General features: G+C 42.9%; 1 protein-coding gene across 5 annotated transcripts in view; it reads right to left on the minus strand.

Annotated features, from left to right (window-relative positions):
* Nucleotides 1-3,543: 3,543 nt before the first annotated feature.
* DGKA (diacylglycerol kinase alpha) overlaps nt 3,544-26,058 on the minus strand; it is an 82,330-nt gene continuing 59,815 nt past the window's right edge. For all 5 annotated transcript variants that reach the window (XM_063293519.1, XM_063293518.1, XM_063293517.1 and 2 more), the window contains 15 exons: nt 21,454-21,542; nt 20,149-20,268; nt 18,124-18,222; nt 16,547-16,630; nt 14,643-14,716; nt 13,229-13,303; nt 13,028-13,113; nt 11,396-11,485; nt 9,390-9,550; nt 8,876-8,940; nt 8,421-8,511; nt 7,783-7,981; nt 7,394-7,514; nt 6,801-6,861; nt 3,544-5,217 (listed from right to left, as the gene is read on the minus strand). In XM_063293519.1, coding sequence (XP_063149589.1) covers nt 5,119-5,217; nt 6,801-6,861; nt 7,394-7,514; nt 7,783-7,981; nt 8,421-8,511; nt 8,876-8,940; nt 9,390-9,550; nt 11,396-11,485; nt 13,028-13,113; nt 13,229-13,303; nt 14,643-14,716; nt 16,547-16,630; nt 18,124-18,222; nt 20,149-20,268; nt 21,454-21,542 — 1,514 coding nt within the window. In that variant the 3' untranslated portion in view covers nt 3,544-5,118. The remainder of the gene's footprint in view (nt 5,218-6,800; nt 6,862-7,393; nt 7,515-7,782; nt 7,982-8,420; nt 8,512-8,875; nt 8,941-9,389; nt 9,551-11,395; nt 11,486-13,027; nt 13,114-13,228; nt 13,304-14,642; nt 14,717-16,546; nt 16,631-18,123; nt 18,223-20,148; nt 20,269-21,453; nt 21,543-26,058) is intronic.

The raw sequence follows: 26,058 nt of genomic DNA on the forward strand, positions 1-26,058 counted from the left end.
GGTCTAGGTTTCTTGGAGAGCAGGTGAGGCAGAGTTTGCTGCGGTCCTACATTTCTGGACTAAGTCGTGGAATGCCAAGAGAAGGGTGAGCCATCTGTTAGAATGAAAGTCATTTAAGCACACAACCACTCCCACTTCAATACAGAATAGTAATTTGACACAGAGTAATTCAATAGGTGAAGACAAAATAGGGATGGGCCTCCTTATACATTCTGAAACTGCAGGGTGGGGGGGGCTTTGCCACTAAACTGGTATGCTTAACTCCCAGTCTAAGACTAGTTTAGCTGTCTTGACTTCTCTGAGTACAGATGGACATCCGTATGAGTAGCTACAAGCCATTTGGGGGGAAAAACACCCCCAAACAAATTAACCACTGCTACAGCAATATGAAGACTTCCTCTGTGGCCCTATAACCAAACTTTTGGGGAAAACAAAAACTGGCATAGCTCTGCAACAAGGCATCTCCAATAGTGATTAGGGTTTTCTTCTTTATTACATTTGTGTCATTATCCAGCAAAAGTAAGGTTGGGGTTTATCAGTTTTAATTTACCTGCAGTTGAGAGTGAGATAAGGCAGAAAGTGCAAAGGCAGCAAGCAAGAGCTGATTGCTTAAGTCATTTCAATCTATCAAAAGTTCTGATAAGGAAGATTTTGGAATGATCAGGGATTATCATTTGTCCCATTCTAGCCTATTACTGTAAGATGGTTTTGGTTCCTCCCACACACCAGTTTTTGCTCCTGAAACCCCAAAAGCAATCTGAAAACTCCAGAAATAAGGAGTGAAAAAAATTACTGCTGTACTCCAAGATGCCAAGAATGCAATACCAGAGAACCAAACCCAGTGCATGATGTTAAAGGTCAATAAAATAAATTACTTCCCCATCCCCATCCTTATTTCATACTGCATCTATTTGGCTGTCTGCAAAAAGCCCAGTTGTTCTTATGTGAAATGCTGAAAAGCCATCCAAACCCTTTTCCCCTGGAAACCCGTGCTGGTATGGTTGCAGGGAGGGTGAGGCAAGTGGTTCCACACATCAGTCAACAGCCCACCCATAAGCTCCCGAGAACCAGAGCATCTCAAAAAATAAACTAGCTTCACAGCACTTTTAAAACACGTTTTGCAGCCAAGGTAGAAATAACTCACCACAGCAGTGTCTGCTGAACAGATACTGCTAGAATTGCTGGGTGTGGAGCCAATCCTAGAGCAGTGAAAACTATGTTTAAAGCTGCCCATTTTTGGCCACAATGCCCATCTTTGGTGTACAAATTCTTCCATTTGCTAATTGACCCTTCCCCAATCAGGCATCCTTGACTTGTGATCATTGGTCAGGCTAGTTCCAGGATGTAAAAGCAGTAGTCCAACACATCCAGAGGGCCCCAGGCTCATGAAGGTTATATCAAATCAAGATTTGTTGAGGGCCTGAGTTCCAGCTGGACTAAAACTTTCACAATGTTACTAACGCCAAGACAGAGTAAAGGCTGTGTAAGACTAAATGCAGAGCTCTGAATGGAGTCCACTCTGGTGCAACCAACTGTTTTGTTCCCATTACAGTATTGTGGACAACCTGATCTCCTGCTCTCCTTCAAGCACCACTCATGCCATACTGTATTATAATTTCAACAGATACAAGTGTTCAGATTCATTCCATATTTCATAATAATACAGAAGTCCAATAAAATCTAAGAAAATATCTCTACATGCTGGCTTTTTAAACTAGCCATATGCTCAACAGGCCATAAAATAGTATTTCTCTTTTTTATGCAATGTCTGATGTCTTTTATTTTGAAATGTTTTTGTTTCCATTTTCCCTTTGTTTTCCCAGGCCATGCTGCTAAGCTGAGATCCGTGTTAGATGTTGCTTTTAAAACACGTTGAAATGACATACCAAGTGTCCTCATTATCAGTAATGCATAATACTTACATTGTGCTGTCTCTCTGGAAGCCCTAGGCCAGGTGCCTCTTGCTTCCTCTTGCTCCCATTTTAATCTCAGAACTCTGAGCATCATCACTCAGTGTGGCTCCTGGCTGAATGGGGATGAGAACTGGGTCTCCCCAGCCTGACTTTCTAACCAGGTTAGGGCTGTGCAGTGCTTCCGATTCAACCGGGAAGAGGCACTTGGGAGCACACAAGAGCACAAACACAGTGCTTGTCTGCAGCTCATGAAAACAACCACAGTAGTTTCCAGAACCTTGGAAACCACAGATATCAGCACATTGTACTTCTGAGACAAGTATCTGTGGGTTAAAACCACACATTGCTATGGATTTTCCCATATGGCCCTACAACACAAACACACCAACTGCATTTTTTTGTTGTACAAGTCACTAAACAAAAAGCGGCAGGGCCAGATTCTCTGTGTGTAAACATGATACTGCTCCAACAAATGTACAAACCTAGATGCAGCAGATGAACATCTGCACTTTTACTGTGTTAAAAATGTAAGTATGGAAAGGCCTTAATTCTTCAGACATGATGTGTTCATTGCCTTTGGCATCCTGCCCTTCCATTGAGGAAGGCGTGGTATCATCTGAGATACTGCATGGATCCCTATCCCCCATCCCAGGCCAAAAACAATACATTGCAACCAGGTCTAACAAGCCACAGTCTTCCTTCTTTATTGCACAGCCCCCCAGCAGAGGATGCTTTACTGAAGAAAGTGAGAGGGAGAGAATGGTTCATATATCACCTAGCTATGGTTTGCGGACTAAGCCACATTGGCTGGGCTGGGTTCACACTAAGCTATAAACCAGTGTTTACAAAGCACAGTGCTGGATTGTCACAGACAAACCACACTGATGTCTTAGAATGAGGTAAGCCCAGCCTTCACTAAATTCAGGGAAAAGAAATGTTCTCTTTTCCTAACCAACACTTGGCCCTTAAAGCTTGTCCCTCCAAAAGGTAGGCCTGGGACATTATGGGGATAAAATTAGCTAATGGTGAAGATGATTTCAGGGGAAAGGGAATAGGCTCTTCCACTCTTTTTCTGTTGCACTATGTTCTGCTTTCATGGGTGACTTGCAACAGAAATAGGTGTTGGGCCTTCACACAATACAACTGCACTGTAGTGCCGTGTGCCTGGAAATTTCAATTGGAGAAGAATGGTAGGGATCTTCTGTTGAGTCTCAGGATACATTCCAAAATAGAACACAACCCTAGTGCCAGAAAGGAATAAACAATAGGTTTTAATATAAAATAAAAAGCAACCTTCTGACTTCATAAGACTGATAGTGAAAAACATTCTTAACAATTGTCCCCTAATCTTACTGAACAAGTTTTCACACTTGGTACTAAGAAGCTATCCCAGTCCTTGACAGATAGAATTTGGGATGACTAAACCAAAGATCTTTCTCTGATAGACTATATTTTTTCCCCTAATCATGCCTATTATGCTTTTAGAACCACATTCTTTTGGGGGGGAGGGGGCTTTTTTGATATTGAAAAGATGGATGGATGGATATTCCTACTTACTTTCATCTACTTTTTTTTTTTAAAAGGAATGTAGGAAAAAACACTTTCCTTTAGAAGATAAACTGACAGCTGGTAAACTTGTCTTAAGAATTTAATCGTATCACAATCATTTATGGGAACAAAAAGAACTGAACAAGAGGCTTTTCCAACAGAAGCTATTTCTCTTAATGCACATGTTTAACTCAGCTCCCTGTCCCTCTTGTATTACATAGATCCACTCATCAACCTAACCCTCCTGGGTCGTGGTTGTTCCCATAGCAGGAATGAAGTTGCTTCCACTGCCCTAGAGTCATAACTATCCATATACTGTGCAGACTAATGGTAAAGGAGATTTGGGAAATCCAGTAACAGTGGAAATCTACAGTGCTTGCTATTACCCTTAAATGATTCCTGTGTTATCTCATATTGCCTTCTTGCACACAGTATAGTGCAGGACAACCCACCAAGCAGGAAACAAGCAGCAAGTCCATGCTGACACCTTTATAAATCCAGTTAAGGCTTTCATCATGAGCAGCTGTACCAGCAAATATGGTGGTCTTCAGTTTGGATCCTCTGTATGATTGCAATGCATTGCACAAGCGTTCCATGCTTCGGTGCATATTCTGCTGCACAGCTGCAAACAGTAACAAAGCCAGTGTGCAAAGAACCTGGGGGCCTGTGGCCCTCCAGATGTCGCTGAACACACCGTTCACCACTGGCTGTGTTGGTTAGGGGTTGAACTTCATCTCATCTGAAGGGCTGCTCCTGCCCTAGCATTCAATGCCAATGTAGCTATGCCTGACTGTCTGAGATAACGCTCCCACAATAGCAAGTAAATAATCCAATGGCAAGATTCCATTTCACTGTCCTTTGTGGGCCAGAAATCATATAACATTGTGTGCATGTTGTCACACTCACACATGCACATGCACATACATATCCCCAGCAAAATATGCCTTGTCGCATTTTCTACAAGCTTTGACCAAAAGGCAGATAAAGTTTTAAAAACGGGGATGCCCACAGCCTAAGAGCTAATTTCTGCTTATAGCCAAGAAAACTGACTACAGTGGGAGAACAGATCCAAGCCCGGCCCTTTATTACCACGTTGAAACTCTTCCGAGAAAACTGTACAGGGAAGGACTTGGCACAGAATCATAATAAATAAAAAGAGGGGAGGGGAGGGAAAGAACAGCTGGTGCCACCATTGTCTTTCAGTAGTTACTGCAAGTGCAAACAGGAAAATCTACAAGGAACAGAATTTGAAGGACAAGAGGCAGCAGTCTACAGAGACTTTTTAGTGGGCAAGAAAGGAAGAAATTGGCATCCACACATTAAAACGGATACTAGCATAGGCAGGAAACCTGAGGGCAACACCAAATTACTGGGTGCTGCAAAACCTAAAAGGGCAGAGGGCCCCAAGTTCTCCTGCTTCAGACTAGGAAATTGGCAAGGCCGATTTGTGTTGCAAAAGCTAAGAATTTGGATATAGCATACTCTCTCGCCTCGTCACGTACTAGATAGGAGAAGTTTGGCTTCTTCTAATTTGCTACGGATGGTGGTGACGGAACTAGACTCTCCTTGTGGCGCAAAGCGGCAGGATATCCCAACAGGGGCCCCAAGGTTGCATTTCTGTGGGGGCAGCTGCTCCCTGAAGGAAGAGAAGCCTTGTTTAGGTCTCCTGGGGTCCCTTTTTCAGGCCAAAAAAGCTGGAGGAACGGGGAGGTGGTGCAATGAGCATCGGAGCTTGGTTCTTGTGAGTTATTCTGATCTGAAAGAAAGACAAAATGAGATGCATCAATATTTCAGCAGGACTCATGCCTTTTCTCCACTTGCCTATTCAACACCCCATCGCACAGCTTTTGAATGATTAGAGCAGACGCACCACTGTCTGGCTGCATCTCCTCTTCACCAAACTAAGTCACAGATAGGTATCCATGTAGTCACTAAAAGTCAACCCTGGCCTGATGGCACTCAATCCATCCATCAAGATAGAGCTTCCAGCTCAGTTGACCTTTAAAGCCCTAATCCGAGTCCAGGTGACTTTGAAGACCACTTAACAGCTGCCAGCCTGTTTGAAGTGACACTTTGGCCTTTAGAGCTCTCTGGGTGGACAAGAATACACCTACCAGCTCAGTCCCCACCATGCCTGCTGCTACTCTTGGGCAACTATTTAATTAGTAATGTGGCTTGCTTGCTAGGGGTGGCCATCTTGCAAAACAGCCCACCAGTTTTTCTGGTGGCTGTCACTTCCTGGGTGTTTGGGAGTATTTCTGGGAAATTTGAGAAAAAAATATCCGAAGGAAAAAAAATCTGCAGTGACCCAGTTGGAGTTGGAACTACCCTCCAGCTTTTTTTTTTTTAACTGAAAACTAAAAAAAAAACCCGAACAAAAATAGAAGGCTCAGGCAGAGAGAGGGTTGATTCTCTTTAGTCTTTCTTCCAAGTATGTGTGACATTTAGGCCTGGATAGAATAAGTAACTCTACAATTAAGTTAGAGTTCTTGGTGGTGGTGGGTGTTCCTAGCCAAGAAAAGGTCAGGTTAGTGAATTTGCACAATACAACAGCGCTTATCTGATTACGCATGTTATGCAGTCATTTTCTCTTGCTCACAAGCAGAACCACTGGTGAGAGGAAAAGGCTTTAATTATACTCCACTGCATCAATCTTACTCCATCCTGATGAAGATCACTGCTGGAAATAATCATTTATTCCTCACTGCCCAGATGATCTCTTATGAGCTGTGTTGTAAGAAAGGGTGGTGGTGGTGGTGGTAGAAATGTTCTATTGGCTATACAGAGAGCAGCCAATGATCACTTGAAGCTTGACGTTTGCCTTCATATAACATGAACTTACTTAAGTTTTAAGATCACTCTTACAAGCCATCTTACTGACCACCCAAGAGATAGACTGCACGCTTCTCAGTGGCCCTGTTTATAAAATTTCCTCTCGGAAGGCAAATGGCTGGCCCCATCTGCAGCTGCTTTCAAGAGGGTTTGAAAAACTCATCTGTTCTTGATAGCTTTTAATTGGTATTCATTGCTGGTGGACATTCTGAAATTATATATTTAATTTGAAATAGTTTAGGTTACATATATTTTCATGAAATGTCTGCCTTTATAGATTAGCTTAGTAATAAAGCCCTCTCATTTACTGTTCCTAACAATTTTTATACTCCTGCAAGTAACACATTGCAGGTTTGAGATTTTGCCAAATGATACTGACTGTGTGCATAAGCTGGTTAGAAAGCCTCCCATAATGAGGCAGCCTTTAGCAGGAGTTCTATGCCCTCACCAAGGTAGGTCCGTTCCCAGCCCTACAAAACATAGAATATGGCCTTAGAAGATGCTTACTGTGCACGGCGCTTGCATCCATGGCTCTCCATCGATCTGCATGGGAAGATGTTTGAAGGTTCTGCAAAAAAGACATGAGAAAAACAGGAAGTTGGCATGAGATTATGAACACTCAGATTTTGCAGAGGTCCTCATGCCATTATCCAAAGAACAGATGCTGAAGACAACAGTAAATACTGGGCATCTTAGCACTGATTTCCTGTCTTGATTTGTCTGTATTACAGCTAGCACCATCACATCTTCATATCACTTATTATCACAGCAATCTTTACAATCAGGATTCTTAGTCTCATATGGCAGAAGTGGGGCTGGGGTGAGGCTCAGGGATAGTGGCTGCCTAAGAACGCTCACCAAGTCATTCTATACAACTGTACTGGTTCGACTCAGCCTAGGAAGGGTGTCCATTACCACTAATAGAAATTCACTCTGAATGTTCACAGAGGCATTATTATTATTTCATATGTACCAAGGCCACGTGCATGGCTTCTTTCCTCTCCTGCCCCCTTTGGGAAAGTTGAAGGAAAGTCTACAACAGTTCTAAACAGCAACTACAAGAGGAGACAATACACCCATTGACTTGACAGCCCACTTACTTCAGTGTGATCTCGGAGCACTTAGCCAGCCGTGTGCCTGCATTCTTCAAACCTGTGTAGATCTGTCCCATTTCAAACACACCCTCCAGGCCCACCACCTCCATCCGCCGATCACTCAGATCTGGATAGGAAATTGGAGGGAGAAAAGCCAAAGACAAGAAAAGTCACCCCATGAACTCAAGCTTTCCCAGTAAATCCTCACTGCAATGTTTCAGAAGGGGCAACACAGTATTAATCTACCTTGGCCTCTTAGGAATCGTATGCCATTCTTCATTCACCCTCTCAACCCATGCCTGCTTTGGTTATGGATAGTCATACCTACTACAATGTAAACAGCCCAATCTACAAGGCTCCAAACTGTGTACCATCTACCCACCCTTCTGGCTCACCTTGTACACAGTTCTTCAGGATTTCAGCTTCAGTGATGACTTGAGGCTGTGCTGCTCCTCCGGCTGTGCTACGTGCTGCTGCCTCCCCCAAAGGCCTTTTGGTTTCACCCCAGAGGTTGGAACCACCATGCATACTGGGAATATTGAGGACAGCTACTCCAGAAAGGGCTCCGCTGAGGTCAAGGGACTGCCCGCAGCACTTGGTGGAGATATACATAAAGGAAGGAAGGTGAGCAACACAATAACTAGCTTTTTAAGCATGCAATCCGAACAGCACTATATAATCCAAATTCTAGATCCATCCTTGCATGGCTGAGGACAAAGTGCAGAAAGGACACTGGTATGAGCAGGGAGGTCCGAGAGCTCAAGCTTCTTATCAACTATTTTGTCTGAGGTTGATGTCCTAATGCCAGATATGTAGTAGGTTGCTCCTGGCTAGTCAGTGTAAAAGAAAGAAAAACACTTTGCACATGTTCAAAGGAAACATAATTTGCAGGGCCAAAACAAAACCATTTTGGTACTAAAGCTTGACTCTGTGGTAGACACTGCTGCAAAGAAACGCATGCTGGTTACAGGAGTGAATAGTGTTCCCATCCCAGAACAGCTGCTCACCTCAAGACCAAAAAGGAGATGCTCACCTCTATAGACAGACACTCCTTGAGCTTTTTGCATGTGGCAAAGATAGTCTCTGATGTGGCAAATTCAAAATACCAGAGCTTGTTCTTCATCCTATTCAGAAAAGGGGCAATGTAGAAAGGGTGCGTAGTTGAGCCCCAGTTCTGCCCCAGCCAAGCATATCCACAGGCAGGGCTTGCCAGCCAAGAGCCCCCCTCCATGGCAGGGTATTCTCTCTTCGCTGCCCAGTGCAGAAACACCCTCTCTATGTGACCACATGGCAGCTGCCATTACATATTCCCAGGGAAATCAAATCATGGTGTCAAAGGTAGTGAGGACCTTGCTAGGGGCAGAGTCTCCTGAACACAAAAGAATTAGACAGGCCAGGTTTCAGAGGGAGACTTTTGATTCTAGAGCCTTGAAAAGGAACAGGATAGCAGCACTTGTAACCCTTCCCCACTCCCCCAGATGAACTAACCTGCTATTAAATTTCTCTGGGTATTTCTCTCTCATGACATGAAATCGATGGGCAATAGAGGCATCCTGAAGAAAAGGAAAGTGAAAGAGAGAAAGTCAGGGCTGAAGAGGTGCTTTGTGGACATGGGAGATGCCTGAGCACAGAGGCGACCATGAGGAAGGGTATGTCCCATGTAAGAGTCAGAGTGCAGCAACCCCCAACACTCTCTCCCTTCCATTTCTTAAATCCATTAACACCCTCTCTAGTTCATCCCAGTGCTACCACCTTGTCTCTTCCTGTTGGTTCAAACTCTACTAAACCCTGCCTCCTGCCTATTCATTGCTATCACTGTTTATGATGGCCATTTTCTTCCTGGGCCTATTGTCTTCAGGGGCATTAACAAGCTGACAGCAGTCCCAGCATCATCACTACTCTTTCTCTCAGCACAAGTAGAGAGTAAATATCCCCCCTGCCTTCTTGACCAAAGGATGACCCTTCTCTGGTGTTTTTGTTTGTTCCTCCACACCATACTTACTACGCCAATGGAGAAATAGTTATTGATTATCTCATAGGGCACAGGGTCTCCTTTCTCATCAGGGTTCTCTGGCATCACCTGCACTGACCAGCGATCCATCTGTAAGATGCTGCTTGCTTCAATATCTTTCAGTATCTTTACCAAATTCTCACCATCATAACCTGGGAAAGAACAGAGCAGGAAAATTAAAGGAAAATTAAAGGTCACTGATCTATGAGCACACTTTTTAGGAAAGGGAAGTGGATGGAAGAGGCCAGGTAAAATCTTTGTCATCTGGCCTCTTCTCACCTTGACCAGGCAAGCTTCAACTAAGAATGAATCCAGCCAGGCAGTTCAAACTCTTTTTCCCTGCTTATATAGTAACATTAATTCCCATGATACTGCTCATATTGGTAATGTTTAAGGGCAAAATTAAGGTTGTTTTCATACTAGCACCTAAAACATCTTCAAGCATCACCTACCCATCAGTGAAGTGATACAAAGTCTGCCTATTTTACTATTATTCTGGCACAAAAATGGTTAGATAACTCTAGAAGATGCTATAAATTGGCAGTGTGGAATAACCTAACCCAGAATGAAAAACAGTTGTGATACAGAGCTAACTCTGTCAGAAGCCCTTAAAAACAGAAGTTGATTCATTTCAGATGTGTAGCAGTGTTTCTGACTATTTACTCCTGCTCAGAAAGGTAGTGACCATGAGAAGTATGCAGAAATTACATGGCTGAGTGGAGATCCGAAGTAAGGGTGCCCCAACTGGGTTCCATCCCTCTTATTTGCTACATCTCATTATAAATGGTGAACTATTAATACTCAGACTCATATGCTCAACTCATGAATATATGAATTCAAATTCTATAGGTTGGTTTTTTTTAAAGATAGAATATAAGAGGACCCTAATCATGTTGTGGACGTTTACTTCTAAATGGGATTTATTTAGTGCTCAACTTGATCTGTCTCCTAAAGCTTTAGATTTTGATCTCTCCTTATTCCCAACAACAAACCCTGCTGTCAGAATAGAATCCTTTCCCAGAAATATTTCTAGACTTCATTTATCAATGTAAGTCTTCTTTCTTCATTTTAATGATTTCATTACAAATTAAAGGTACAGAAAAATATAAATATAATTAAAAGAGTACACAGTAGAGATGAAAAGAAACCAAATTAATGAACCAATGAATATGGGCCAGTCATTCTCTCTCAGCCCTAGGAAGCAGGCAATGGCAAACCACTTCTGAAATCTTGTCCAGGCAGTCACCAGGAGTCAACGATAACTTGAAGGCACTCTGCCCCCCAAAATAGAAAACAGAGTCCTTCATTCACTACTTAGTCCCACTTTCATCAATACTCTAATTCATAAAAGCAAGCAAGTGAAAAAAAATCCAAAGCTGCTCTCTATTTTCCTATCTTTTTTCTTCTCAGTACAAACAGTTTTTTCTTATCTCCCTAGTGCAGTTGAGAACTTTTTGATTACACTTCAGTCTAATCTCCCTCTCAGGACTCCAAACTATGTTAAATTATCAGTTTGCTCCTTCTCTGAAACTCTCTGGGTCAGATGCTGATTACGGTTTCACTACTGCATTCTTTTCTTTCCTTAATTGCTGCAATCCTTGTACGTGCAGAACTCTTGTTAGAAAAAACGAAAGGTCTCAATTTGAACCAATCGTTTACATTCCTTGGAGCAACATGGTGTCTCTAGCACATCTCTGAGGTGGGGATGGGGCCAGACATCAAATTTTGGGGTCTCCTGGAACTACAATAGATCACACTCAGAATCTAGAGCTCCAGAGACAAATCAAGAGACTGACTAAGCTCATGAGTTTGGTTGCCTTCCTCTCAAGTTCCTTTCCATGCTGGTATTCAGTAGGCTCAATGGTCATAATCAAGGCTTGGAAGAAATAGGATATGGTGAATAGTCTTCATGAGATCAAAGTGAATGCTCAAGCTCTGGGAGTTCATAGGTTTAGCAGAGGGAAGGACTACTAAGCCTGCTGTTAGCTGTTACTAACCTCCACCCCAACGAAGGCAGCGGGCCAGATCATTGCCAGTTCCTAGAGGCAAGACAGCCACCGGCGGCCGACTTGGTAGGTTGGCTTTGTCTGAGGAGGAAGTAACATGAAAATAATCTGTGCATAATTTGTTAGAATTATTTGGTAACAGTTCTTTATATGATGCCATGAGTGAAAACAGGGATGTTAGCTGACAGCCAGTTGATAGGAAGGTAAGTACATTACTGGCACTTTTAAGTGGCCTTTGGGTTTTGGTGCAAAAGCTATTGTTTTAATTAGTGATCCACAGCAACTAGGAAATTGTATTCACATTTCCCAAATACTTACCAATGGCGGTACAATAAAGTCAAGGTTAATGTGGATTTTAAAAATCATTATTTTAGATGAGCCATACTGAGAATATGAAATAGATACAAACCCAGGTTGTGCCTGAAAACATTTTTGTGGCTCTCAGCACAAGAAGCATTTTATAGACAAGAAATAATAGGCAAACACAAATGGCTAACTTATCACAAGATGCTAGAATTTTGTCAAGGGAATGTAAAATAAAATCGAGAGAAGAACTGGTGGCAGAGAGATATAGTTGTCAATGGTTCTCTTATTTACAATTCTTAGAAAGATTTAAAGTGGACAAAAGAATTTACAGTTCTGAACACTGTAAGACTGAGTTTGAAATAGAATTGTGTACAAACGATGAACATGTAGTAGCTAAAATGTATAAACTTTTATTGAAATTAAAACAGAAGAAGAACAAGTGAAAGAATGTATGATAAAGTGGGTTAAAATGTTTGGTTATAATATACAGATGGAACAATGGAAAAATATGTGACTGAAAGGATTGAAATTTACATTATGTTACAATCTTAGATTTTTAATAAAATGATATAGCATTGGTATATGATACCAGAGGAATTGTCAAGAATGTATAAAGGCCCATCAAATTTATATTGGAAATGTGAGCAACAAGGGACATTTTATCATGTTTGGTGGACATGTAAAAAAGCTAGAAGATTCTGGATTCAAATACATACACTGATTCAGAGGATTTTAAAGATTAATATACAATTGAGACCAGAGGTTTTTCTTTTGGGATTGATGGACAAACAGTTGGAAAAAAGCTATGGAACTTTGTTTTTGTACATGGTAACTGCAGCGAGATTATTGTATGCACAAGTATGGAAAAATTCGGCATTACCCACAACGGAGGAATGGTTGGTGAAGATGATGGAACTTGCTGAGATGGCTAAATTGACTGCTTTGATCAGAGAAAAGACAACATCTACATTTATTGCTGTCTGGAAACCCCTTATAGATTTTTTGCATGAAACAGAAAAAAATGAACGTATGATTTATGGTCTTGATGATTAGACAGAATAGATTATAGAAAGAAGAGAGTTATGTTGTAACCACAGAATAAAAGGTAAATTTATAATTGTACTTATAACTGCTGTAAAGAAAATTGGAAGCTATTTCTTTGTATCTTTGTATCTTTTTCTTTTTTTTCCTTTCTTGCACTTCTAGTTTTGTTTTTTATTTCTTTCTTCTTTTCTTTTTCTCACTTTATATTAGTTTGTATTAGATTTTATCTTCTTTAATTTTTTTAAAAAATAAAATTATATAAAAAATACTTACCAATGGCATCCAAGATCCACCCCACAGTGCCATCACCGCCACAAACTAGGATACGGAAGTCTGGTACATCTCGGAAAAAATTGAGGCTAGAACAAAAACACAAAAAGCACACACAAAAATTACTACTGATTCTGCAAAAAGACATGAAATACAGGTAAACAGGAAAATTAGGATGATGTCCAGAACTTCATGTTAACTCACCCAGGTCCAGGACCTCCCTTTAATAAGTTATAAACCTGTCGTGGGTTGAGGAGGTACTGAAATTTCCGCAGCACTCTGCCAACAAGATATAACCAGTCAAAAAAACTATTGTGGTGAAATCTGAACTAGAAATCCATTTTGACAGAGAAATAAATGTTGAATCACACAGAACAGGGATGCCAATGACCTTCAGATCTGATCAGGAATCCCAAATCTGGGTCCCTTGGGAACCTTCCCAAACATGGAAATAAAGCATGTTTGTATCTTCTACATCAGAGCTAGCCACCTGTTCAGCAATGGCTCCAATATTTTTTTAAACAAATTATTGACTAAAAATTAAGTATGTCCCATCGTTGGTGAACTTTCAGCAATCTCTCTACAGACAACCTGCAAGTTTTCATGCAAAAATATTGGAATTTCACAGGATTTGACAATTTTGATTTTGATTTTTTTTGCTATCTTCAAGTCAGTGTTGACTCTCGGTGACTGCCTGGACAAGTCCCTGCAGTTTTCTTGGCAAGGCTTTTCAGAATTGGTTTGCCATTTCCTCCTTCTTCTTAGGGCTGAGAGAGAGAGACTGGCCCAAGGTCACCCAGCTGGCTTCGTGTCTAAGGTGGGACTAGAACTTACCATCTCCTGGTTTCTGGCCTGGTGCCTTAACAACTACACCACGTTTTAGACATGCATGATTTGTATTTTTTTAATTTTGGGGTTCCACCAATGATGCTGGACTCATCAGCATTATATAGCCAGCCCAGGTTTTATATTATACCCAAGAGAAACATTTGGGTATGTAAGAAAAAATGTTCTGAAAACAACTTGGTTCTAGCTCAGTGATGGCAAACCTTTTGGGCTCAGCATGTCAAAAATTTGGAAAATGCCTAACTTGACTCTGCTGGCATGTCACTCCCCCCAAACATTATTGTTATTGTTAATTATTGTTATTGCAAATTGCAGGAACCAGCTTCACGCAAGAAGGAGTAAGAAGACAGCCAGGTGAGCTGAGATGGTGGAGGGCAAGGCAGCAGGGGTCTGGGAGGTGGCAGGGGCGACTGCAGCTGGGATTGGGCTGCGGCAGCTGCAGCTTCCCGGGGCATGGCAAGCAGCCTCAGAGCTGTGCAGCAGGGTGCAGGGCGGCCAAAAGGGCGGAGGGGGGGAGATAAGTGAATGGGGGGAGTTGCAGTGCCTTTTGTTCATTCAATTTCTTTGGTAACTCAAACAGAGAGAATAGTTGTCGGGTGTTGGTGAACACTGGTGTACCATCTAAAACGTGGCGTGTCACCTTGGACACGCATCTCATAGGTTTGCCATCACTGTTCTAGCTACTGTACTCAAAAGCAAAGTTGGCATGGATCCTAAGATGCCTAGCCGCCCTACTCCCACATTTGCACTTCCAACCCTATTCCGTTCTCACCTCTCTCCTTGTTTTCCACCACTCTTAGGATTGACAAAGACAAGCAAGGGGTGTGTGTCAGGCAAAGGGATGATCTGTGGAGAGGGGTTAGAAACACAAATAGCCTTGGTAAATGGCCAGATCTGACTGCCCTGTGTACTGTGACAGTAGGATTCAGGTTGGGATACAGCACAGCACACGCAGAGATAGGAAAACAGGGATAGACTGGGCTGGGTAGCTGGAAATTATATCAGTTGCAGTCATGCAGCTATGTGCCCTTCCCTTTACTATAAGCCTTGTTCCCAGAGAGGTCTACGGATAGCAAGTTGCCAGTAACAATTCTCATTATTGCTATGAACATATGTCAATCAGCTTTAAACAAAAAATACGTTTTTCCTCTTCCATCCCTTAATGGCTAAACTAAAATCAATTGTGCAAACATCTAAGAACATTAACATTATTAATCCCTAGATGCACCCACCAGAAATAGCTTTGCATTTGAATGTTCTGATCTGATAAATCTTCCACTGCAGTGAGGAGCAGCTGCATCTGGCTGAGTGGCTAATCTGCTGCTTTTGAACCATGACAGAGTATTTTCAGAAGAGATCTGGAATGCTCTAAAATAGCTTTCCTTTCCAAATGGAAAGGCAGGAGATAGCTGGGATTAACAGACAGCTGGGGTGGGATGGAGGGACTCCAGTTCATCTTTCCCTCTGGTCACAACTCCCAGCACTCTTCATTACTGGCCAAGTTGGCTGGGACTGCTGGAGGTTGCAGTTGAGCAATATCGGTACCTCCACAATTTGCCACATCTGAATCTGAGGTATTGAATTCTCTCTTTCGTCCTCCTCTGATTCCCAGGATGAAGAGGAGAACCTGACAGACCCCCACCCTGTAGCTGGGAGACAACACGCAGTCAGCCATCAGCACAGGTGACTGCTGTTCAGAGGCACCCACAGGATCTCATGCTTCCATCATTTTGAAACAACTTTGCCCATTTTGTCTCCATGTGATGCCACAACACATGTACAAAAGGGGTGGGGCTTGCAACGTGGCAGCACAACGCTGCTTTTGTCATTTGCGCCCCAGCTCCCCTTTGTGGTCACCTATGCTGCCGATTCAGAGAGTGTCAAGCCTTCAAGGATGCTATCAGCTAATGGAGAGCCAAGCAGTGGAAACTGGCATGTCTCCTGGAGAGGAAAGGGCATCAGTTCTTCTGCTTCGGCAAGACCTTGAATCCCAGGTCATTAAGGGCATCTCCAAGCCTCCCTCATGTTGGAAACCACTCCCCCCTACCAGACCCATGTTCCTCTAACTCTTGGCCCTGCTTATGGCCTGGGTACGGCCAGGGCCGCAACTGGGGGGGGCAAGTGGGGCATGTGCCCCGGGCGCTGTGCTGGGGGGGATGCCAAAATGAGTGCTGGAGGGGCGCCAAAATGGGTGCGGAATCCATGTTTGCCCCGGGTGACACAGACCCTAGTTGCAGGCCTGGATATGTCCGACTACAATGGCTCAGACTCCTGGACTGCAACAAGACCTGTTCTTCTTGGCAACTGAAGCTCCAGCTATGAGTTACAGGCAAAAGACACTTTCTATGCAGGTCTTTATCTAACTCACAGCCTGCAGCTCCTCTGTTGACTTATAACCAAACTGAAAAAAACAACAATGTTGGAAATGTGGTAATTGGTTCTGCTTGTTACCACTCACTCTAGTTTCTAACACATACTAATAACTAATTTCAGCATAAAAGTGCTTTTTTGAAAAGAAAATACACACAGGGAAGCCAGAAGCCCCAACAATGGCCTCTCTTCCCTCGCAGGCCCCCTTGCTCCAACCCTAAACAGCAGGGAGTGCTCAGCCAGCTTAGTGCTGAAGAGGGATGGAACGCCCGGCAACCAGCTCTGCCCACTTTACCCCAGACTCACCCGCAAGGCCTGTCCCTCAGGAGTCGTGAATGGCTGAACTGGCTCATCTGAAGGGGTCCCGTTCTTTTGGCTGTTCTGCCGCTCCTGTGACACACAGAGGGAAAGACGAGGGGGAGATGGGACAAATCAGACATTCCAGAGCTGGGTAGCAGCTTGGAGAGAAATGTTTGGGTAGGAACGCCACAGGCATGGCCTTTAAAAACAGCTCCTCTCTTGATGGTTCTGTTTGCAGGTCTCCAGAACAAAAACAGATCAGTTCCTCCCTCCCTCCTTCAAGCAGATGGTCTGTTTTGATTTGGAGGAGTTTTTTTTCCCCTTCCCAAGCACGAAGGGATTATTGCTCAAAGCTTTCTTGAAGTCTTTGCTTTCTGTTTTGAACCTGCTGAAAGGAGCTGCTTGTGGCTAGTCCCTTCAGATGCAAAGCCAGCTCATCTCATCTATTCACTGGCCTGTTTGGGGTGGGGTGGGGGAGACATTCCATGATTGGCAACCCCCCAACAAATATTTTACACAGCTTCTCAAAACTGGAGAGGGGTTTGCATGCACATCAGAAACGGGGTGAGCGTACTTCTACAGCAGATCCCCCAGAGGAGCATCAGAAGCCACTTTATTCTGAATCAAACTATTGCTCCGTTTACGGTGTACGTACTGACTGGTAGTACTTCTCCCGGAACTGAACGGGGAGCCTCCTGCATGCCTGGCATGTGCTCTGTCACTGAGCTGTGGCCCCTCCCTCTGACTCTCTCTTGTAGGTTAAATTATGCTGTAAGTAGCATGTGATGAAGGCAGTTTGAATCTCAGAGAAACACACATTCTTCGTAAGTGCTATGCACACAAGAGGCTGCACCCCACCCCAAAGGAATGAAACTAAAACAGTTTAAAAATAGTTTTGGGCCATTCCTCCCAAAAGAGGAAGTAGCCCATACCTCTCTTGCAGCAGCATCAACATGATAAATGACACATTGCACACCGTTTTGTTTTTTTTTCCTCCATCCACTGGTTTTTGTACCCTTCTGTTAGAAGAAGTGTTCTGGAGAACTTGGCAACTTGCCTTCCAAGCTTTTGTGGCATTTGGGCTGGTCCTGATAAAGACGTTGCCCAACTAGGGATTTTTTTCCCCTCAAGAACGGGCACTGCTTACTTTCCTTTTTTTATGTGCGTGGTAAGGATGTGCTTTAAATATCTATGCTATAGTCCAAGCACATGCAAAGCAAAACAACATGAGAGGATTCATAACAAAATAAGCATGCTTGCCTATTTTCTCTTCTGTGTGTTGAATGAGAAACACTGTCCTTCCTGTTGTCAGCCATGCTGTTGGGGTGACAAACGTCACAGTGTAACCTCTCTGTATATCCCATTGTAGGGATAGTTGATCTATATCAGTGTTTCCCCATCTGGGTCACTTTAAGATGTGTGACTGGCTGGGAAATTGTGGGAGTTGAAGTCCACGGATCTTAAAGTGGCCGAGATGGGGAAACACTGATCTATATGCAAATGTTACTCTAAACTATGCCTTCAAGTTTCTGCAACGTGACTGCCAATTACAACAACTGTCTCAAAAAGCTCCTTGCTCTCACCAACACCACAGGGTAGATTGCTGAAGGAGGCAGGATATGGTCCCTGAGGATTCCGCAGTCACAGGTGGAAGGCATGAGAGGCAGGCACTCATCATGAATCTAGAAGATCAAGACACACAGCAAGTGTTTCTCAATGCCATGGTATGCCTCAAAACTTTGAAAGTGGGCAGAGACACCACCACAACCTCAGATACAACTTCGTCTTCCCTCTCCCAGGCAACATCAGTTTGGGTTTGTTACTTATGATTTTGCCTTCTGTATCATGAAGCAAGGGAAAAAAACTACTCTGAGCTGATAAAACAAGATTTTGGCTTGTGAATATAAGATTGAACTCTAAATTTTTGGAAGAAATGCATTGTAAGCTCTTTGAAGATCCCTAAATTTACATCATATATGCCATATATGATTTTTTTTTAATCTGTTCAATCATGTCTGATTCTTGGAGACTGCCTGGACAATTGATATAATTTTCATATGAAAATTAGGCATGCTTATATGAAAACGAATTCTATTCCTTTGCTAGAATGATGTCCTGTAAAGGCAATTTGTTAAACAAACGATGACCTTATCTAGGCCTCTGCCCTTCCAACTCCATATACATCTATATCTATGAAAGAGTCAGCATTCAAAATGAGGTGAGTCTGAAACCTGAGAAATAAACTGATAAATCCCAACAGTCTCCAAAATACATTTGTGTATACGGTATCTCTAAAACAGGGGAACATATATTTTCAGACATGGATGAAAATTATCTAGCCCTGGCAAAATTTCCATGGGGTCATCACAAATGTTGGACAATCTATTCATAGGTAGAGAGCAGATACCGTGAGAGTTTCTGCTCTACTACAACCCTCATTTAGATCCTCCCTTCCCCAAAAACACTCCTGAGAACTCTTTCCTTTGTATTCTCCCTCCCTTCCAGTTTCATTTGAAATATAAGGCGACCCCGCATTATAGGACTAGAGATGGCGTAAATAGAGGTCCATGAAAGGAATGTCCCAGTGACATAAGCTCTGCTCAGATGTTAAGCCTGAAGCAGGTATTTCAACTTATATTAGGGGCATAGGACAGTAGAACTACTTAAACTTCTCTATAAAAAGCAGATCTGCAAGTTATGTCAGGGCAGGGGGGACGTCTATATTAATGTCTCAGCTAGTGGCAGCAGCTTGCCAGCCTCATCTGGACTCAGACGCTAAGCAGGGTTGACCCTCATTAGGACTTGAATGGGAAACTTCCAAGGAATCCCAGTGTCTTAGGCTAGATTGTTTCTGTCCTGCTGCCAAGAAAACTACAAGCATGTCTCCGTGATGTCACCTGGAGATAATTTTGAGTTGAAGGAGACTTACATGAATAGAAATTTACACCCAAGTGGAGATCTTGTTTCCTCTTCTAAAGAACATTAACTACATCCAAGGGGATGTGAATGGACCTTCACTTCAGATCCTGCTGTTAATCTTTGTTGGAAACAGGGAAGGCTGTCAGCCAGACCACGTGCATGCGAACACCTGCACTTAACATGCATTTAATTTGGGGGCTTAGTGTCAAAAGAGAGCACTCTTCGATCTCTAAATGCCACCATACTTTCGATCTGCCTTTTACACATCTACAGTTTGTATATGTAAAAGAATTTAGCTCTGTCCTCGAGATGCAGATGGGAGAGATGAAACAGTTGCTCAGTCCTGGAAAAGGAGAAATCATAAGAAAAAGACCCAGAACAACCCTGCCTTGACCTTCTTGTCCTTAAAAAGGGAAAGTGAAGGTTTTGGACAGGCTCTCAGGATTCTGTTAATGTACCCAACAACAATAAAGTAGGATTTCTAGAATCCCTGCAATGTCTGTTTCTTTACCTGGCCTACTTTGAAGGGAGGACATTATCTTGTAAGTTCAGTGATTGTTGTCACAGATGAACTTTCCTTGTGCATGCACTACCTACAGAATAGGAACCATCTAATGAAAAGCCCCTCCTGATTTTTGATGCCAGTATCTCCATTTAACGCAAGGAGAGTCAGGAGGTCATGAACTTGCCTTCTGATGGCACCAGACACAGTGCATGCCTGTGAGGCTCTGGAAACTCTTAATCTTCTTTTGACACTTGTCACACTTACTGCCATCACAGCCTCCTCTTACCCAAACATGTGCTTGCACCTGTAGGAGGAAAGTGAGGAATAATGAAATCTGGAGAGAAAACTCGCGTGCTGGATCAGCAGAGCTGCAGCCCCCAAGCTACGGGTTCTACCTTCGTGACGCTCTTCAAAAGAAGGGTGGTCTAAGAAGCTAAAATGGGGACAGGGGAAGGGAGGGGGACTAGAACTCCTGGGATCTTCTTGGCACTCTCACCTCTTGCAGGCAATTTAGTTAAGAATACTGTAAGTTTCCAAAAGCAAGGACTGAAGTTCTAATCACTCACTACTGAAAGAACTAAAGTCTTCAGGATTAGACAACAGCAGGGGTGGGCAGCTGGCAGCCACACACACTTCCTCCAGCCTCTTCATTTGCTACTGAGAATCCTTTGCTAATTCGAAAAATAGTAGCAAAGATACACAAGGGAGAATGGTTTCTTGTCTGCTCCCATGCCATACTTCTGGCCCTCCTGGAAGTACCTAGCTGGCCACTACCAGAAACAGTATATCTTTTATTTACTTTTAAATTAAATATTATTTTTCTTAAAAAATCTGTTCAATCATGTCTGATTCTCAGAGACTGCCTGGACAAAGTCCCTGCAGTTTTCTTGGCAAGGTTTTTCAGAAGTGGCTTGCCCTTGCCTCCTTCCTAGGGCTGAGAGAAAGTGACTGGCCCAAGGTCACCCAGCTGGCTTTGTGCCTAAGGTGGGACTAGAACTCCCAGTCTCCCGATTTCTAGCCCGGTGCCTTAACCTCTACACCAAACTGGCTCTCTAAATATTAATTTAGACATTGTCTAAAATCTTTTTAAGAGTGTCCCTTTTGGCTGCCAACTACTTTTTTCCTGGTCTTGTTTTTTTTTTAATATGTCCCTTAGCATACAACAAAAATGGGAAAACACATTCATCCCTCCAAGAGACTTCTGGAGAAGGTTATGACACTGATACCAAGGCCAGGGAAGGGTGGAGATAACAAATGAGTCAGGGTAAAAAGGAACCACGGCCAGGAATATAAGAAGGGCCAATTTTGATCTCACGTACTGAGGAATGGAAAGGGGAGTACCGCCTAGATTTCTTAGAAGAATGAAGGGATGGATTGGGAGGATGAAGGAGCCAATGGAAACAGAGGCAGCAGAAATCCTGGATAATGAAGGCAGAAATACCGAAGGCTGGCTGATGGATGCAGAACCCTCCCTTGCTGGGTTACTCACGTCGGTGTCACGGCGTTTCTTGGCATAGGTGCTGATGCAGCTGGGAGGCGCCTTCCGAGCACAGCGCTCATGCACAGTGTACTTGCAGACTGTTGGAAAATAGAAGGATGGATTCAGTCACACACTCGAAGTGGAAACGAAACAAACCCTCCTAGCCCACAAGCAGCATACAGCTTTTCTGCCTAAAATTTCTCCACCAACAGCTGATCCCACGAACTTAGTGTAACATCTCCTCCCCTCCCCTCCCCTCCCTCCCTATAGCTTCCCCACCCTCCCTTTTTGTTGAGCATTTTTTCAAACAGAGAGACCCAGCAACCACGTTCATGTGAAGCAGCTGAACCACCTGCTGCTGTCCTGGATAAAGCGCCCGCCCCCCCCCCCATGCCAGCAGCAGATTAGAAGGGAAGGCCTGGTCAAATGACCAGCAGCCATTTTCAAGAAATCTAGCTAGGCAAAAATCAGATGAGAAGAATCTGTGGCAAGTGACCCAGTCAGGATTGGCATCATCACAGACAAAATTGGAGGAGGCTGAGGCACCCTGAATCCCTTTCTGTCAGGTTTATCCCCAGGTATGACTGTTATGGAGAGGGAAGGCTGAAAAATAAAAGAACCAGAGGAGGAATTTCTAAAGAGGTCCTGTTTTTTGTGGGGCCACTGGATATTTGCCTGGAAGAGAGGGTTAACCTGTTATTAAGCCTCTCTTCTATGTTCTCATAACATGGTTGGCCGCGGAAGATCAGCTATTGTGGGGTAGAAGCAACTCTCCCTAACCCCACCGCTGGTTTAAATATTCACACGACACACTAACCAGTTTAGCGTGTGACGAGAACACAGCTAAAAAGAACTCTTGGAAAAGAGAACATGAGAATTCAGCACAGTTTTACCTTTTTGTTTAACGCCAGCATTAATTCTTAGACCTTCTGCTAAGCTCAAGCAGATGGTTGCTGAAGGAATTTCACCTTTTCTAAATAACCAAGCTGCGATTGTTTTGAATTTGGGATGCTGAGGCAGATTTCTGGGCTGGCATTTTTCTCTCTCTCTCTCTGAATGTTTTATAAACATCCAGAGAAAAAATTGCTGGATTGCTCAAAGGCAGAGAAAGCTAACTTTGTACTTTGGTGAGGGGGCAGATCACACAAATATTCCAAGTACTAAGGAAGAAATAACCCTGAACAAACAGCCCTGCACTGCTGTGAGTACAGGACACACACATGCACACATATATATGCAATGTCTCTAGCTATCACATATATCTAAAAAGGTATTTTAAAAAAAAAGATGAAGAACACTAGTGGGAAGTACTTATATTAGTGCTTGTTTCACAAGGGAGGGAAAATCCTCAAACTGATAGAATCTATAAAAGAATTCTTTTACATCTGTTTTTTTACCTAAGAATATTCAAAGACAAATGCTTGTCCCGGATAAAGTAAGTTACTGACATTATGAATGCTGTACTGAAAGTCTGGTCCACGGATGTTGTTGACATAATTAGTGATGAGCAGTGTTAATGTGCTCCAGCAGGTGGCAGCATGGGGCCGACATTGCCTAGCTCAGAAGCCAAGCAGAGAAAAACGTGATTAAAACTTGGATGGGAATCCATCATGGAACACCAGGATTGCAGGCTGGATTAGGAAATCAAAAAAATACCCCAGAAGATAGCAACAGCAAACAGCTTTCATACTGTTAGTGAGAAAACTGCATGGTTCAGTCTACACAGTCACCAGGCACTGAGTTCCACTGTACCACTAATTTAAAACATGATCTCACCCATCAAAAGCCTATGCAATTCTGTGAACCAGGTCTGAAAGGTTTCTACTTTCTCTTAAAGTGGCAGTTAAAACTGGGTGACTCAAGGGTTTGCATGCTCTTTTGTGACATTTTCATTGGTCCTAGTAGAAAATGATGGCTTCTGGAAATCCTTTCTTTTTTCTTTTAAAGAAAATTTAAGTTTCTTGTCCTTGTGATTATGGAGAACGCAACAAATCTAAATTTATTTTCTGGTTTTGCTAATATAAGAATATATAACTTTTATTTCTGCCTGGTGAGGATTCTTATGTATTTCATCCAAGGTAAAAGACAGATATAAATTACAACTAGGAATAGCAGGTTCATATAGAGCTTTGTGATTAATTCAATCCAACTGCAATCTCCATCTTCAGACTGAGTCTAAACAGAAGATTTAACGGCCACAACCAAGTGGCTTAATCTTTGCCCTTAAAAAAAAGAAATCTTTCTTCCACCTGTTTGCTGCATCTGACAAAGAATTCTGGGCAACTCAAAGTGATGAACAGTGTTTAAGTGCAAAGCAAAATCTGTATGTGATTATACAATGGCTTGTTTTGTTGTTTTTGTACTGTCTTTTGTTCAAATACAAAATACTTGATTTGATTCTCAAGAAGCTTAAAGAGGAAGTGCTTCTAGTGCCGGGTGGAATTCCATGGAGTTTTCAAAGTACAAGTGTGCACAGTTTTTGAGGACCCGCATATTTGATTCTCAGAAATTTTTGGGTGGTCAATTTCAGCCCTTCAGCAAACGATTGTTACCTTGTCGTGGTGCTGGAGCTTGAGCACCTCAATGATGCCATGAGCTAAACCGTGAAGGGCCACCCAAGACGGGAAGGTCATGACAGAGAGGTCAGACTAAATGCAATCCCTGGGGAAGGTAATGGCAACCCACCCCAGTATTCTTGCCGTGAAAACTAAATGGATCTGTACAACCAGAGATATGTTGGTATACCATCGGAAGATGAGACTCCCAGGTCGAAAGATGGTCAGAATGCTACTGGGGAGGAATAGAGGATGAGTTCAACTAGCCCCAGACGTGATGACGCAGCTAGCTCAAAGCCAAAAGGACAGCTAGCAGCCAACGGTGCTGGTGGTGAACGGCGAATCCGATGTTCTAAGGATCAACACACCATTGGAACCTGGAATGTAAGATCTATGAGCCAGGGCAAATTGGATGTGGTTATTGGTGAGATGTCAAGATTAAAGATAGACATTTTGGGCGTCAGTGAACTGAAATGGACTGGAATGGGCCACTTCACATCAAATGACCACCAGATCTACTACTGTGGACAAGAGGACCACAGAAGAAATGGAGTAGTCTTCATAATTAATAGTAAAGTGGCTAAAGCAGTGCTTGGATACAATCCAAAAAACAATAGAATGATCTCAATTTGAATTCAGGGCAAGCCACCTAACATCACAGTGATCCAAATATACGCCTCAACCACAGATGCTGAAGAAGCTGAAGTAGAGCAGTTCTGTGAGGATCTGCAGCACCTACTGGACAACATGCCTAAAAGAGATGTTATTTTCATCATGGGAGACTGGAATGCTAAGGTGGGCAGTCAAATGACACCTGGAATTACTGGTAAGCATGGCCTGGGAGAACAAAACAAAGCAGGACATAGGCTGATAGAATTTTGCCAAGACAACTCACTCTGCATAACAAACACTCTCTTCCAACAACCTAAGAGACGGCTTTATACGTGGACTTCCCCAGATGGACAACACCGAAATAAGACTGACTACATCCTTTGCAGCCAAAGGTGGCGGACATCTATACAGTCGGTAAAAACAAGACCTGGAGCTGACTGTAGTTCAGATCATGAACTTCTTATTGCACAATTTAGGATCAGACTAAAGAGATTAGGGAAGACCCACAGATCAGCTAGATATGAGCTCACTAATATTCCTAAGGAATATGCAGTGGAGGTGAAGAATAGATTTAAGGGAATGGACTTAGTAGATAGGGTCCCGGAAGAACTCTGGACAGAAGTTGGCAACATTGTTCAGGAGGCGGCAACAAAATACATCCCGAAGAAAGAGAAAACCAAGAAGGCAAAATGGCTGTCTGCTGAGACACTAGAAGTAGCCCAAGAAAGAAGGAAAGCAAAAGGCAACAGTGATAGGGGGAGATATGCCCAATTAAATGCAAAATTCCAGAGGTTAGCCAGAAGAGATAAGGAATTATTTTTAAACAAGCAATGCACGGAAGTGGAAGAAGACAATAGAATAGGAAGGACAAGAGACCTCTTCCAGAAAATTAGAAACATCGGAGGTAAATTCCAGGCCAAAATGGGTATGATCAAAAACAAAGATGGCAAGGACCTAACAGAAGAAGAAGAGATCAAGAAAAGGTGGCAAGAATATACAGAAGACCTGTATAGGAAGGATAACAATATCGGGGATAGCTTTGATGGTGTGGTCAGTGAGCTAGAGCCAGACATCCTGAAGAGTGAGGTTGAATGGGCCTTAAGAAGCATTGCTAATAACAAGGCAGCAGGAGATGACAGCATCCCAGCTGAACTATTCAAAATCTTGCAAGATGATGCTGTCAAGGTAATGCATGCTATATGCCAGCAAATTTGGAAAACACAAGAATGGCCATCAGACTGGAAAAAATCAACTTATATCCCCATACCAAAAAAGGGAAACACTAAAGAATGTTCAAACTATCGAACAGTGGCGCTCATTTCACATGCCAGTAAGGTAATGCTCAAGATCCTGCAAGGTAGACTTCAGCAATTCATGGAGCGAGAATTGCCAGATGTACAAGCTGGGTTTAGAAAAGGCAGAGGAACTAGGGACCAAATTGCCAATA

Source organism: Candoia aspera, chromosome 2, assembly GCF_035149785.1.
Source record: "Candoia aspera isolate rCanAsp1 chromosome 2, rCanAsp1.hap2, whole genome shotgun sequence".
Lineage (NCBI taxonomy): Eukaryota > Metazoa > Chordata > Lepidosauria > Squamata > Boidae > Candoia > Candoia aspera.